The sequence below is a fragment of the Bos indicus genome, chromosome 5 (assembly GCF_029378745.1).
Source record: "Bos indicus isolate NIAB-ARS_2022 breed Sahiwal x Tharparkar chromosome 5, NIAB-ARS_B.indTharparkar_mat_pri_1.0, whole genome shotgun sequence".
Taxonomy (NCBI): domain Eukaryota; kingdom Metazoa; phylum Chordata; class Mammalia; order Artiodactyla; family Bovidae; genus Bos; species Bos indicus.
Genome location: NC_091764.1, coordinates 111,701,354 through 111,717,557, shown reverse-complemented (window position 1 = coordinate 111,717,557; position 16,204 = coordinate 111,701,354). Strand labels below are relative to the sequence as shown.

The 16,204-nt window shown below is 42.9% G+C and overlaps 1 protein-coding gene across 1 annotated transcript in view; it reads left to right on the top strand.

The window, feature by feature from the left end:
* ENTHD1 (ENTH domain containing 1) overlaps positions 1-16,204 on the top strand; it is a 92,128-nt gene that overhangs the window by 61,104 nt on the left and 14,820 nt on the right. The window contains exon 6 of the mRNA XM_019960162.2: positions 15,778-16,173. Coding sequence (XP_019815721.2) covers positions 15,778-16,173 — 396 coding nt within the window. The remainder of the gene's footprint in view (positions 1-15,777; positions 16,174-16,204) is intronic.

The window sequence follows — 16,204 nt, the reverse complement described above, 5'->3', positions numbered from 1 at the left end:
GTCTGGACTCGTCTGTTCCATTTGCTGTTACAATAGAATGCTGCTGTGCAATCCCAATTCTTTGTCCTTTGGACCAGGCAACACCCATTACATGATGGGCACATAGTTGTTTGGTGTTCTGAGGTGTAGGCAAAAGAAGACATGACTCCTGAGTCCTAGAGGTCAGCTTTGTGATTTTCCTACTGGGGCTCACGAGATGCTCTGCTTACCATCTCTCTCTGCATCAGGCACTTGTGTTGGTTCAAGGTTATATGGTCCAGCTGTCTGAGAAGCTTATGCAGTGGCCTCGGCCTGTGGCAGAACCTTTTCTTGCTTTGATCCCCACTAAAAAATGGCAGTAAATGGTCAGAGCAGCACAACCCAAATGTGGTATACATTGCTTCTGAAATTCCAAGACGCCTGTTTCACTGTGATTTATTTCTTTGTGTTGGATAATTCAAGGGGCAGCGACTTGTCTCTCACTGCTTTTTTTTTTTTTTGGCTGCAGCTGGGGTTGCAGCATGTGGGCTCTTAGTGGGATCTGGTTCCCTGAGCAGAGATGGAACCTGGGCCCCCTGCATTGGGAGCATGGAGTCTTAACCACTGGGCCACCAGGGAAGTCCCAATGACTTGTCTCTCACTTTAGAGAGGATATGTTAACATGCAACAGACCACTGAATACTCTTAAAAACTCCACAAATGTTGCAACCCTAGAGCATTCTGAGGATTTATCTCCCACCTCTGCATGCATGAAGCGCTGAGGGCTTGTTTCTTCCTGCTTATTAAGTCCAGTTAGCACTGTGTCATCAACGTGAAGGACCAGTGTGATGTTCTATGGGATATCAAGGAAATCCAGGTCTGTCTGGTCTCTGATGAAAGAGATTGAAGCAAGACAGTAAAGGTATACTCTGTCTCTGCCACATGAAGACTGATTCTCATTATTAATAGAGGTTTTTAAAGAAACATTTCTAGGCCAATAACTGGACATAAGATTCCAGGGACTGTGTTGATTTGCTCTAGGGAAGATATCACAGCTGGAATTACCGCTATGATTGGTATCACCACTTGATTATATTTGCAATGATCTCTAGTCATTCTCTACAAACTATCTGGCTTTTCACTGCCCCTATAACTTTTAAGTCTTTGATAGTAGCGCTAATGTCTGCTGTTTCCCAAAAAATATTTTTTGGAGTGAGGAGGTGTAATTAATTCTTGAGGTTTCTATGTGGTCTGTCTAACCGTAATAGCCTGAACTCCATGGGTTGTGAAACTAAAGTGGGGATTCTGCCAGTTACTAAGTGTATCTATTCCCATTATACATTCTGAAACCATGGAAATACTGGAGGTAGGTCTGCGATTTTACGGGACCCATTGTGAGCTGTTGCCTAGGTGGAGACTTCATGTGCTACCTGATTTCCATAAATCCCTACTTAGTACAGCATAATGGCATTGTTGGATCTCCAGAGATTAGTGTCAGTTAAGAGCCAGTATCTAACAAGACCGGGGAGTTCTGTGTGTTTCCCTTCCCAAGGAGAGTCACTATTGTAAATGGCTTCGGGTCCTCTAGGGAAGGTTTAGGAGATTTACCATATATACCTGTGGTGGGCATTTCGGGATTCTTTCTCAAGGGGATCTGACCTTCCCCTCAATCAGGAGATTCTGGCTTTGTGAACTGGCTTGAGTTTAGGAATTGAGTAAAAGGCCGTGACTTCTCCCATAAGGACACTACTTAGGTTTTCCATCTGTGTATGTAGAGCAGCGTCTGCAATGTGGGAGACTTGGATTCAATCCCTGGATTGGGAAGATCTCCTGGAGGAGGGAAAGGCTACCCACTCCAGTATTCTGGCCTGGAGAATTCCATGGACTGTATAGTCCTTGGAGTCACAAAGGGTTGGACACAACTGAATGACTTTCACTTTCACTTTTTTCACTTTTTCATGTAGAGCAGCACTTCAGAAGCTGCCCACCTATTTTCTATTCATCTTGTCATTCATTAACCATTACTGTATATCTGGACGTGAGTCTCAGTGAACTCCCGGAGTTGGTGATGGATAGGGAGGCCTGGCGTGCTGCAATTCATGGGGTCTCAAAGAGTCAGACACGACTGAGCAACTGATCTGGTCTGATCTGATATATCCCTGAAAGTAAAAACAAACATACAAAAAAACCCCTGATATCATTGCATCCCTGTGGCCTGCTATGGTTCTTGTGCCTCGCTTGTCTCTAAGATTAAGCTGTTGCCACTCCAGATGCCATTATCCCCACTGCGATCAGGGAACCCAGTCCCACTGCATCATCCCTGAGGTCCTCTCCAGCCCGCAGATGACAGCCACTACAAGCTCTGCAGTGATGCTGGTGTGCCGCCACGATAGTTTCTAGTGTGTTGGTGAAGAGAGTTTATTCCAGGGCAGTTAGAAGGTGTCTGAGCACACTGCACGGAACAGATCCCTTCCAACAGTCCCATCTCCCAGAGCCTTTACGCTTCCTTCTACAGCCTGCCAGGGGAGTGCGTTTCTTCTGGAGGCCACTTCTGAGTCCCACACACAGTGTTCTCTCACTCTTCTCTGGCTCTTGGCGTCGCTCTTTTCAGGTGCTGCTGAAGCGTCACAGCCTCGGAAGGCTTTCCTGAGCACAGTACCAAAAACTGACGCCTCACCACCTCCACTGGCACACCGTCTCCCTGCTTCCTGCTTTATCTTCCTGGAAACGCTTAGCATCATCCGATGTGTGTCACTTGTGTGTCTCTTTGACTCTGTAAGAGAATCATTTGACTCAGGGGTTTTGTGGGCCACCCCAGGGCATGGTGACTCTGCTCTGACTGTGAACTCTGCTCTTCGCTACTTCCAGGTGTATATGACGCTGTTCAGGCCGTTGCTCATGGGTTAGGTGCATTGCATTCATGGTTTCCATTTTGAGGGGGGTTGCTCCATGCTTTCACATTTCCCTGAAAGTATCTTTCTATCATCAGAGTATTGCAAGTTCAGTTCAGTTCAGTCGCTCAGTCGTGTCCGACTCTTTTCAACCTATGAATCGCAGCACGCCAGGCCTCCCTGTCCACCACCAACTCCCGGAGTTCACTCAGACTCACTACAGAAATTTGAGTGGTTATCAACATAGTAACTATGTTTTATATGGTTGGTGAAGAAATTCAGTTAAAACCTTTTTTGAAATTTAATTGTTCCCACCTTATTAACTTCAAAAATCTGGAAAACATGATTCGTGCATGAAAAATTGACATGAATGGAACTGTGAAAGGTTCTTACTAAAATGAATAGGGCAAAGCCACAATCATCTGCAGAAGTCAATTAAATAATTAAAAGACTAGAAAGATGGTAACTATATTTAAAGATGTCACCTTTTATTTGTCATGCAGTGGCCGACTCTTTTCATCATTGCAATGATTAAAAGAAACACTGACTTTTGAACTATTTATGCACGTTAGATCAAGAGCCATCCCACCTAAATCTTTTTCTACATTACTAACAAGTGCATGCATTATAAAAATATCATATAACTCTCTGAGATTTCAAATTAGGAGAAACAGTCTTAATGTAAACTAAGGTGACGAGTTCTTTATCAAATGACTGTGACACCTGAGGTGTATATGTCCCAATTTGACTTTATTTGAGTGAAACAGGTGGCTGTGTGTCTATTTCCAAGTGAGTGAGTTACGCAGCCTACAGCTATTTACTGAATACCTACTGTGTGTCAGGCCCTGTGCCAACTGCTGGATATGCAGTGATGACAAAGATCCCTGAGTTTATGTAGCTTCCAGTCCAGGATCTAATCAGGTCTGATCAGACAGATGAGGCAAGTGTCAGGATAGAGAGTGGACTGGGAAGCACACAAGAGGGCACCTGACTTTGACTTCAGATGTTAGGGGAGACTTTCTAGAGAAAGTGATGTTCAGGAACCTAAAGGATAGATAATGACTAAACTGCCAGCCCTGGTGTCATGTGTGTGGTGGGTATACTTTTATGCACTTTAATTCCTTTACTCTTCAAAACCGTCTCATGAGATCAATGAAGAAAATCCACACAGAATTTTTAAATAACTTGCCCAAGATCACAGAGCTCGGAAATGGCAAAGTCAGGATTTAGACCAAAATAGTCTGATCCCCGAGCCTATGCTGAGTGTTTCAAACCTTTTAACTGTGATCTGCAGTCCGAAATTCCTTTTATGTAATGACCCAGTACACACACTCACCAGAAACAGTAGTGTTGCGATAGTTATTGGAAATGTACTCTGATCCATTCTATTTTATTCTAGACAGTTTTTTTTTGAATATTCGATGTGACCTACAAAATCGATCTCATAACCTACTAACAGATCACAACCTGCAGTTTGAAAAACACTTCACTACACTGTTTTGCCTGTTACACAGAATCAGCCAGAGCAAGTGAGAGAAGAAGAACAGAGTATCTTGGTTTGTGAGAGGTGTGAGGGTGTGAGAGGACAAGGGGGTGGGGTAAGAGGAAGTCGGAAGGGGATCTTAGACCTCACACAGCTCCCCAGCCCTCCCACCAGCTGAATACACGGTGAGCAGTCAGCAGTCTTTACCTAAAAGAAGGCCTTGCAGGACCCAGCTATCTTGGTACCCTGACCTCAGACTTCAGCCTCTAGAACTGTGAGAGAGAAATTTCTGTTGTCTCTAAGCTACCCAGTCTGTGGTACTGTGTTATCGCAGCGCGAATGGACTAAGGCAAGCATGTGCTGGAGGAGTTTCAGTTGTGTCTGGATAATGATGGGGAGCCTTTGAAGTGATTTAAGCAAGGACATGAGACAACCAGATCTTCCTTGCTTTCAGGAAGATGACTGTGGATGTGGTGTAAAGAAAAGATTGGAGGAGGACAAGTTAGGAAGAGCAGTCAGGGGTCAGAACAGAACTGGAGACTAAGAACATTTCTAAAATGCAGCTCTGATCCGGTCAGAATTCTGAGAAGCTCCCCTTAGGATAAAGTCTGTCACCTTAGCCTGGCGGATAAGCTCCTTCCTCGTTGGCCTCCACTTTCCTCTGCAGCTTGCCTTTTGCCTCCTCCTTCCTCCATCACACGCAGTGGTCTAGCAGTGGTTGCTGAGCAGCTTGCCAAAATGCCGTGTTCTCTCCCACTTTGAATGTGCCCCTTACCCTGTTCCCCATTCCTGTTCATTTGAATCTTGAGGGTTCAGCTAAATGTTGCTTCTTCCAGGAAGCCTTTCCTAACATGCTGGAGACAGAGTTATTGCTTCTCTGGGCTCTCCGGTCCCATCACTTCATGGCAAATAGATGGGGAGAAATGGAAACAGTGGCAGATTTTATTTTCTTGGGATCCAAAATCACTGTGTACAGTGACTGCAGCCGCAAAATTAAAAGACGTTTGCTCCCTGGGGTTGTGCAGAGTCGGACATGACTGAGCAACTTCACTTTCACTTTTCACTTTCATGCACTGGAGAAGGAAATGGCAACCCACTCCAGTATTCTTGCCTGGAGAATCCCAGGGATGGGAGCCTGGTGGGCTGCCATCTGTGGGGTCGCACAAAGTCGAACATTACTGACATGACTTAGCAGCAGCAGCTCCTTGGAAGAAAAGCTATGACAAACCTAGACAGCACATTAAAAATCAGAGCCATCACTTTGCCAACAAAGGTCCGTCTAGTCAAAGCTGTGGTTCTTCCAGTACAGATATGGAACTTTTCCACAACTTTAACATGTATGGATGTGAGAGTTGGGCCATAAAGAAGGCTGACTGCTGAAGAATTGATGCTTTCAAAATGTGGTGCTGGAGAAGACTCTTGAGAGTCCCTTGGACACCAAGAAGATCCAACCAGTCAATCCTAAAGGAGATCAACCCTGAATATTCATTAGAAGGCCCGATGCTGAAGCTAAAGTCCCAATACTTTGGCCACCTGATGTGAAGAGCCAACTCATTGGAAAAGACCCCGATGCTGGGAAAGATTGAGGGCAAGAGAAGAAGGAGCTGACAGAATATGAGATGGTTGGATGGCATCACCAAGTCAATGGACATGAGTTTGAGCAAACTCGAGGAGATAGTGAATGACAGGGAAGCCTGGCATGCTGCAGTTCATGGGGTTGCAAAGAGTCAGACATGACTTAGCAACTGAACAACAAGAACAAAATATAAGCCAAGGGGAAATGCGTTATGGAGAAAAGCAAAAGCAGAAAGACCAATGATGAGGCTCTGGAGACCGTCCAGATGACCATGGCTGAGGCAGAACAGTGGCTGTGGAGGAAAGTGGACAAATTTGACATGCAGTTTAAAGTTCAGCCCTGAGGATCTCCTGATGGCCCGTGGTCAGCATGAGGAAAAGGATGGAGGCAAAGATGATTCCTAGTTTCCTGCCTTTGTGAAGTGAATGTGTGACGGTGCCATTCACTGAGAAGGGGAGGACAGGAGAGAAGAGATTAGGGAAATAGTAAAAGTTGCATTTTGGAGTTCTATATTTGTTCTGGAAATATTGACTATCAGTACACTAGAATAACTGAATTCCACCTTAGACGATTATTTTTCCTATTTCTTGAATCAGTCTTTCCGTGAGACACCTAATTAAAGATTCTGTATGTGCTTTCTGGATAGTGGTTATGTCTACAGTGCATTTCAGAGATCTGAGAATTTTATTACTGTTTTAAAAAGCATGGCACATCTTGAATGTAGGTCATCATCAAACATGCCCAATCCCTTAATAAAATTCAGAGAGAAATCTAGAAGTTAATCATTTTGCCCTTCTTGTTGATCACAGTCCAGCATATCCAGCATGTTCAAGCTACAGCTTCGTTTCCCTCAAGTTAGCAGTTTTAACAAAATGGAAATAGTGGTGCTTGATTTTCCCTCTTCGTGTTACTATCAATACCGTCTGTATACAGGGCATGTCTTGGGAGGGAGCTAATGCCGTATGCCATGAGTCTCCACCCACCGCCCCCTTTGGAGGAGCACTGAAGAGACTGCTACTCACTGACCCCAGTCCCAGTGAGAGGGGCTCTGAGATATATTCCCTGGAATTGGAGAACCGGTGCCTGACTCGTATCTGGAATTTCAGCCAGGATCTGACTCTGGCCTGAAGTGAGAGACACTGACCAGTCACGTTGGCAGTAAAGCCACTGAGGCCTGGTGAGTTGGTTTCGGCCTGTGCCCCAGAGTTGATCAGAGTGGGGAGCTGCCCAGAGGTGTGTTTGGCAGGACGGAGAGCCATCATGGTCATCTTGGGTCCTGTCCAGTAGGGCTGCCTGGAGGGCAGAGAGACCTCAGCAGAAAGAGCAGTGACCGCCAACAGTATATGACCACAGCAGGGACCAGTGAGGAAGAGACAGACCCTTGTCCCTTACCTGTCCCTCACCCGCCCCTGTGAGCTCATAGGAGGGAGCTTTGTTCCTTTAAGTCGACCTCCAGAAGACAGAGGGAAAGAAAAGTAAAAGAGCGGCGGGAGCAAAAGCCAGGTGGGACAGCCCCTGGTGTGCGGGGGAACCTTTGAGGCACTTGAGAATGGCTGACTCGCATGGGGCAGGCAGCTGGAGACTGGAAGGAGAGTTGGAGCTCTGGCCACTTGGATGGAGCACCTCTCACTCCTCGCATCCGTACTGTCTCTCCCTCTGATCTCTGTGCTGTGCTTCTGAATCTTTGTACCTGTCTTCCAGTTCCCAGTTTTTTCTTCAACTGGAGTTAATCTGCTGCTTAAATCAACCAGTTACATTTAAATTTTCAGTTATTTTATTTTTCATTTTTAGAGGAGGGCATGCAACCCACTCCAGTATTCTTGCCTGGAGAATCCCATGGACAGAGGAGCCTGGTGGGCTACAGTCCATGGGGTCACAAGGAGTCGGACACGATTGAGTGACTAAGGATAGCACAGCACAGAAGTCTATTTGGATCTTTGTCAGATCTACTTGGTTTTATTTATTTACTTACTTTTAGCCATGTCCTGTGACATACGGGATGGGGGATCTTAGTTCCTCGCCAAGGGATTGAACCTGCACCCCCTGCATTGGAAGCGCAGAACCTTAACCACTGGACCAACAGGAAAGTCCTGTGTTCTGTTTGTATAATTTCTTATTTCTTGCTCATGTTTTCAAGCTTTTATTTCTTTATAGAAGTTAAATATATCTGTGGTCATTTTATATTCTGTATGTTATCATTCCAATGAATTAACAATGTCTGAAGGCTTTGCTGGTCTAATTCTGCTGACTTTTGCATTTTCAAGCACAATGTACAGTACATAATCCATCCTCAATATATTCATTGCAAAAATGAATGAATGAAAACATGTGAAATAAAAACAGCAAAGGAAACAATAGATAAATTATAGTGTTGTAAATCATATTATATTAAAATGTAAGCTGTGGAGGAAATAGGTGAAGGAGATTAAGAGGTACAAACCTCCAGTTATAAGTAAGCTATGGGGGTGTAGCATACAGCATAAGGTAATATTGTAATAACTTTATATGGAGACAGATGGTTACGAGACTGGTCATGGTGATCATTTCATAATGTATGCCGACGTCAAAGCGCTATGTAGTACACTTGAAGCTCACATAATATTGTGCATCAATTATATTTCAATTAAAATGCATATATATGTGTATAAGCAGAAAGCTGTAAGAACAAGGACCATCCCCCTCTGCCAAAGGAAGAGAAACAGTACCTAGCATCTTAGGTGTTCTGTAAGGTATTTTCCAAAGGGACATATATAATTTGTGAAGTTTTAATAGTTGAGAGGTTTTCATGTGTGCTTATTTTGAGTAACTCATGCATCATGAGAAATAGTAGTTGCTTTTGAATTCACAATTTAAATTATATTTAAAGGTTTTTTGCAGTATTTCAGACTTAGGCATGATTTTTACTCAGTGTTAAGTAAAAAATAGTTTGTCACTGGTCTGTACATCTATGGGGAAAACGTTTGACAACTGTAGTTCTTCAACGTCATCTTTCCACAGCACGCCAGCTCCCGTGTTCTCAAATACAAGAACCAGCGCTCACAAAGTCTTGGTTATGCTTTGTGGTCTGCGAATGCAGAAATTTCTGGGGGGAAAGGAGAGTACCTGGTGTGTTCAGGTCCCCATCTGCTTCCAGACAGGGCCATGGCAGCAAGTCCCTCATAAGGCCACTTCTTTAGACTGTCCCGGAATAACAGTACCTGTTTACTACATTTGTTTACTGTGGGCCAGGTACCAGTTCAAACGTTGCGTATGTTTAAGTCACGTCAGAATTAGACCGCTGGTCCAGTTCCGCTTAATATTTCACTCTCCTGGAGTCACATGCAGGGTGTTATTGTGCTTATAAGGGTTGGTTGGATGGTGACAAACACTTGCGCCCTCAGGCACCTGCCCGTTGCAGTCAGCCTGGAGTGTGCTCTGTAGCACACGGAGACCTCGGCCTGCCAGACACCGGATCCACGTAAATGCTAGCCTAAAAGACAGAAAATGGCGCTCTAGGTAATGATCACCAGCTTCCCGAAGATATTTAGAGCTTCAGTTTTGATAATGATAATCTGTTAAGGGAAATTAGGATTTCTATTATTGGTGAGACCATAACTATAGTGTAAAATTTAATAATAAGCATCCAGTACCTATTTTATTGGGTTGGCCAAAAAGTTTATTCAGGCTTTTCCATGATATGTTACAGGAAAGCCCTAACATACTTTCTGACCAACCCAATATAATCCAATCATTATGATCTGTTTTCTTTTTTTGGGGGGGGAGGGTGAAATTAGCAACTATTTATTGCTGTGTTCATTGGAAGGACTGATGCTAAAGCTGAAACTCCAGTACTTTGGCCACCTCATGCGAAGAGCTGACTCATTGGAAAAGACTCTGATGCTGGGAGGGATTGGGAGCAGGAGGAGAAGGGGATGACAGAGGATGAGATGGCTGGATGGCATCACTGCCTCGATGGACATGAGTTTGAGTAGACTCTGGGAATTGGTGATGGACAGGGAGGCCTGGCGTGCTGCGATTCATGGGGTTGCAAAGAGTCGGACACGACTGAGCGTCTGAACTGAACTGAGCTGAGCTGATTGCCGTGATCATCCTATCTCTTCTCCTAGAGTTTTTATCAGTGACAGTGGACGCTGGCTTTTAGACCACTGTCCCTGAGTCCCCTTGCCAGAGGTGCTAATTTATTTGGTCTTGGTGTAACCTGACCCAGCGGAGTTTTAAAAGCTCTCCTGGTGGTACAATCAACTTAGTAAAATGTTGGGCAGGATTTATTCAAGTTGAACATACAGTCGTCTGGTTCTCTGAGGTCACGACAAACACTGACACCTTCCCTCCTGAATCCCTGCTCCTGGGAAACGGACTCAGGTTCCCATGATATCTGGTCACAACATCACTGCCAGCCGATCAACATATAACCTTGTTTTATGTGTGTTCCTGTCTCAAGACACTTTATTTTATACAGTTGCTTCATTAGCATTGAACTCACAGCTCACAGCACAACATTACAATCCATTTTCATGGCCTGAAAGTCTCAGCTGTCCCATTTGATGATTTTTAAAGAAAAGCACCTTTAAATGTGTCCATATCTCTATTTCTCTATGCAAAGCTAAGCCATTACCTCAAACATATATCAAAAGAAGTAGTAAATATACTTGACATATTTCATAACTATAATTCCAAATATATTTCCTTATTTTAATATCTGGATATAATATATACTACAGTTAAGTATGATGATACATGATAAAAAATTCTCAGAATCCACAACTGTGTGTCTATACATCCACTATACACACACGTACATACACACACTTAACATAGATCGTAGGGAGAGTATAGCTATGCTACCTTATAATGATTATTTGGGGCTTTATGTAAATATTGTAAGGTAAATATATTCAAATGTTCATGTCAAACATGTTATTTAAGTTTCACGTTAAATATCCATTTTAAATTTATAGCTTGTCTACTCTAAACGAATATATTAATGAGCAATTCAAATCACCCCTCTGTGTTAATAATTTACAACTGTGGCCTCTTAGCAAAATGGCCTTACTATCTTCAGGTCCTATTTTCTCTGATTAACATAATTACTAAAGCAGAAGCGCCTTTAGTTACACGATTTTAAACTACAGAAAGACGCGGTGTGGCATCCGTCTTTTGTCGTCCTTGCCAGCTCTCTGCTTTGTAGCTGTAATTAGACACTGTGTCAGACCAACAGGAGAATTGACCACAGCAAGAGCGCTGTTGGAATATAACACCCATTATTAGATTCTCAGTATAATAGAATATAAAATAATTTGCAGTGATTATAGTACCTGAAACAAGGCAGTGGAATTATTGAAAATTGTAAAAGAGCTACCAGTATGGGAATGTTCCTGTCTGTAGGCAAGGTTTCTCAACTCAGAATTAAATCTGATGTTCTCTTTTAAAAATGATTTCATCATTGTCTCTGAACCAGCAAAAACATTTTCCAGTACCTTCGGCAGCATAGCTATTTCTCTTTTGTCCTTAGGCTCAAAGCATGGAGTTGTGTTGTTGGCTGTCTTTTTTCCTTCCCTTGCTTCAGGCATTTTGGTGATATCTGTATTTAAATTTGCTGTCTGATGTCCTACATAGGGAATAAGCTTCTTCCTAAAGATAACTATCAACCAGTTTTAATATGACTGACATTTCAAGGTCCTGTTTTACATTAATCAAGGTTTTTAGCAGGTGTAAAGCACTGTTACAATAAAGAAACTGAGTACAGTCTCATAATTCAATTCTAGACTTCCCATCCAGGAGTCTGCTGGATAGATAACTTGAGAATAAAGCTTTTTGACATTCAGGTTTAAATGGAAAGAAAATGAGAAACCAGATAAAGCAAGCCAACCAAATTAATTCACTCTATATTCCTCTCTGCCTTTTCAGTGGAACTCACAGAAATTCTCTCCTAGAGAAATTTGGGAGTCCCTCATGAAACAATCCCTTTAGTGTTTTAGTGTTTACAGAATATCCACTTTTGTGCTTTGTGTTCAAGCATAAAAAGACAAACCTTTTGCTGTTCTCCATCAAGCCCCCACAGGTTCTCCTGGGCTTCTGAAATTTTTCCATAAATGCTATTCTTTCTTCATATGAATCGAAGAAAAAAATCTACCCCACCCACACCCCTTCCTAGGAGAAAACAAACAGGCACAGATACATAGGTCAACTGTGTACTTAACTCTGTCCCCCTCTGCAGGGTCCCGCATCCCTAAAGGCAGCCCCAGGGACAAATGTCCTGATCCCAAAGCTCCAGTCACTTCAGTTATGTACCATTACAACAGTTGTTGGTCAAGAAGTACTTGGTGCAGCTGGTTCTCGTTATTCTCTCTCATAGTCCCCTAATAAAAAGAGCATTGACTTAGAAATCAGGAATTTGGGCTTCTGGTCCTACTTCTGCCCTTGAATCATTTTGTGAGCCTGACAAGTCACCTGACCTCTAGAAATCTCAGGTTCTCCTGTGTATCACAAAAGGACTGAATTAGAATGTCCTCTAAGACATCTCTTGTCCTCTACTCATGTTCCTTTTAACAACTGGATCATCCAGATAAAGATTCCTGGAACAAACATTTATCAAGTGAGTGTTAGGTACTCTGCCAGTCACTTATGGATTGAACAAGTTGAACACAATATATGCCATGAGTGAGTGTGCAAACTCTAGGGGGTGTCAGAGCTGTCAACAAGCTCTAACGAGGTGTCAACAACAAGATTTGTTCATTGCTGACATAAGAGCTTAGTGCCTGCCACATACTAATACTTAATAAATATTTGTCAAATGAATGAATAATATTTGAAATATGATGTGTGTGCATGCTTAGTCATGTCCGACTCTTCACGACCCCATGGGCTGTAAATATTTGAAATGATAAGTGAAAACAAGAATATTCCCATTGTATCATGCAAAACAAAGAAAATAGGGGTTCATTTTAACTTGGATGATATATAAAGGATTTCACCAAGGAGGCAGTATTTGAATTGAGTTTAGAAGAGTGGAAAGGTTTTTGATAGAGAAGAAGGGTAAGGATGAGGATGTTCTAGATTGAAGGAAGAGCACAGAGAGACATGAAACCAGAGACGTGAAAGTGTATGTCCACCTGATGGCCATCAGCCTGGAGGCTGGAATCAGGTATAAAGAGGGAGGAGCATTTCGGGCAGAAGGAGCAGCATGGGTGAAGACTTGGTACTGGAAATAAACATGGTGAATGTGAAGAACTGGGAGAGGTTCAGCAGAACCGTACAGTCTTAGGAAGAGTATGCTGCAGTCCATGGCATCGCAGAGGCTTGGACACGACTTGGCAACTGAACAGCAACAACAGCACAAAATGAGACGAGAGGTAAATGGGGACGGACTTAGAAAGAGCCTTGTAAACCCTGTTAAGTAGTTTGAAGACGTGCTGGAAAGAAGTGACATGAGCAGGTTTTCAGTTTGGAAAGGCCACTCTGGCGATACCGTGCAGAATGAACTGAGAGAACGGGCGGGGAGACCTCTTAGAGGCGGTAGTAGCAACTGTGCTCCAAATAACCTGCATGACCGGGGAGTTAATGGTCATATTAATAGAGGTAGAACAAGCACCCAGGGTGAGCAGGCTGGAGGGTAGTGAGACCGCCCTGTACAGAGAGATGGGTATGTGCTGGGGGCTAGAACTCAGCAGAAGTCAGAGCTGAGAATTAAAATGTGTGAATTACTTGCATACAGGTGATGGATCTCATCCTCCTTTAAGAGCAGTAATAGGTGACATCACCCTGGGATATGGTGGAGGCAGAAGAGAAAGGGGCCGAGGATAGACTGTCTACATTTTAGAGGAGACAGAGCCAGGGAAGAATATTGAAAAGATTGCTTAGTGAGATGAAGGAATGCCAGCAGAGTTCACTTGAAGCATCCACAGAGGAATGAGTTTCAAGGAGTGTCTTGAGATTTCAGTTTCTTTCTTTCTTTAGATTTAGATGGAGTATTATTATGACTATTGTCATCAGAAAGTCACTGTCATTCTGAATTATCTTAGTTTACATGTTGCTAAATTTCAAGATGATTTCATTACTTATAGAAAGACTTTTCTCCTAAGAAAAATGAAAGTCAATGGAAAAATATTTGACTAAAATTCACTTCTTAGCCATGCTTTTATGTAAATATGGTGAGCACACATGCACTGTGGGATACCATTGATCTCATATTCTACTAAGAATATATTAATCTTTTTATCAGAACCTTTATCCACTAGATATAACATGATCATATGAAATCTGGAACATTTTAGATATTATTTTTATCTAACAATCTTCTGTTTCCTTTAATCACTATTAAGTGGTTAAACGATATTCAATTTAAAAACCAAAGCCATCACCTTTTTTATCCTTGTGCTTCAGTTTGGCCTTCCACTCAACAGGCATGTATCAAACACGTCCTATGGGAATGGCACTGTTGGGTGCTGGGGTACAAAGGAAACTCCTAGTGAGGTCTCCTCAACTAACCTGTTTTCAGGTAGGCGGCCAGACTTGTATTAATAGTTAGCGAGATGACATGTTACAACTGCTCACAGGGCTCCTGACAAGATACCATAAGATAAACAGTAATAGGATAGAGCGAGGAAAGACGGGATCAAAGCAAGCGTTGTAGAGAAGGCGAGAGTTGAACTGAGTTTTTAAGTATGAAAATATCCGGAGATGAGAGGGCTGGGGGGGCGGGGGATGGGATTCCTGGTAGAGGTAGAGATTTAGGTTTCTTGAGCTGTCTGATTCTGTGGTGAACCAGCAGCAGTTTTGCCCAGGTTAGCCTCCAACTGTGGATGAAATGGGAAAGAAGGTTAGAGTCAAAGAAAATTTGCTTTTCATTATAATAACTCACAGCCTGAGAGTGGTAGCGCCGAGCATCTCGCTGCTCACCGTGAGCTGCCCTTTGATGAGCACTGGGACGCGCCAGCACTTCATAGCAACTCGCACAGCTCCCATGCCTCCTGTCTTCGGGGGAGCTCAGACGAGACAGTCTTCCTTTTGCCCTCTGTCAGTTTCCTTTCTTTCCATATACTATTTCACATGAAATTATTCGAGAGCGAGTCCCTAGCACTGACAGTGTTGGTAACAATTTACATCCAGAAACTTGGACCAGGCTCATAATTCATATTCAATAGATAAATTTCAATTCCTCTCCACTCTCTCAATCCCTTTGATTTGTAGTAAATATTACTTGTCTGTTATATTCCAGGTACTTTTCCCATTATATCCTAGGTACTTTGATGATATTAATGAATAAAAAGGACAAAGATCCCTGACCCAGTGGAATGTACATTTTAGTAATCGTCACAACGGTTCTGGAAAAATTGCTTCTTTTCTCCCACCGAGTTATTATGAAAATTAGGTTGCTATCTAAGAGAGTGATTTTCTTTCATGGGCCCTGGATTAGACACTGGGGCGAGAAGACATTTTTTATTTTGGGGCAAAAAGACTTTTTTGTAGCTGGGGGTTCTGTGAGGATAGACCAGTATGAGGTGGCATGTTTTCTCTAGTTTATCTTGTAAGAGATGAAAGTTTGAAGGAACTAAAAATAGAGTGGTTTCAGAGATGGAAAAGTGGGTGAAGGGAGAAATATTTAAAGACAAGTTATTTGAAGCTTGCCTGGCCTTGGCTTCAGTGAGGAGAGAGAGAGAGAGAAGACAGCCACAGAACGACTAGTCATCACTTAAGCTTGGGTATACTTTAAATAGACAGAATAGAAACAGTGAAAAAGTAGAATCGACTAAACAGCAGAGAATTCTGTTACAGCATAAAAATACCCAATTATTAAAAATGCAATAAAGTTGACATAGAGTACTTTCCATTTTACTATTTTTATAGCTCTTTCATTTGTTATTTTACAGATGCTGTGCCTGTTCCCTCAGAAAAAAGCCCATCTCTGCAGACAAATGTGAGTCTGGTCAAGAACTTGGACAGTACCATTACAAAGACCGTCACAGGAAACCCTCTGCAAATGCCTTTAGAAAAGCAGCCAGCTGCAAAAAGCTGTGACACGTTGACGACTTTACAAGCACATTGGCCACCTAGTCAAGAAGAGTTCATTGGCCCTCATTTAAGGACATCAAAGTCGGATTCTACTTTCCGTAACCAGGCCTCCGTGGAGACATTGTATGTATCTCCCTCATTCACAACATTTGACCCAATGAAAGAGACTGTAATCAGTAAGGGTCATCAGAAAGCAACACGGTCCGGCCTGGTTCCGATGGAGGATGAAAACCTCAAGACCTTAGCCACATGGGGTGAGTCTACAAGAAACCCCTCTTTTGAAGT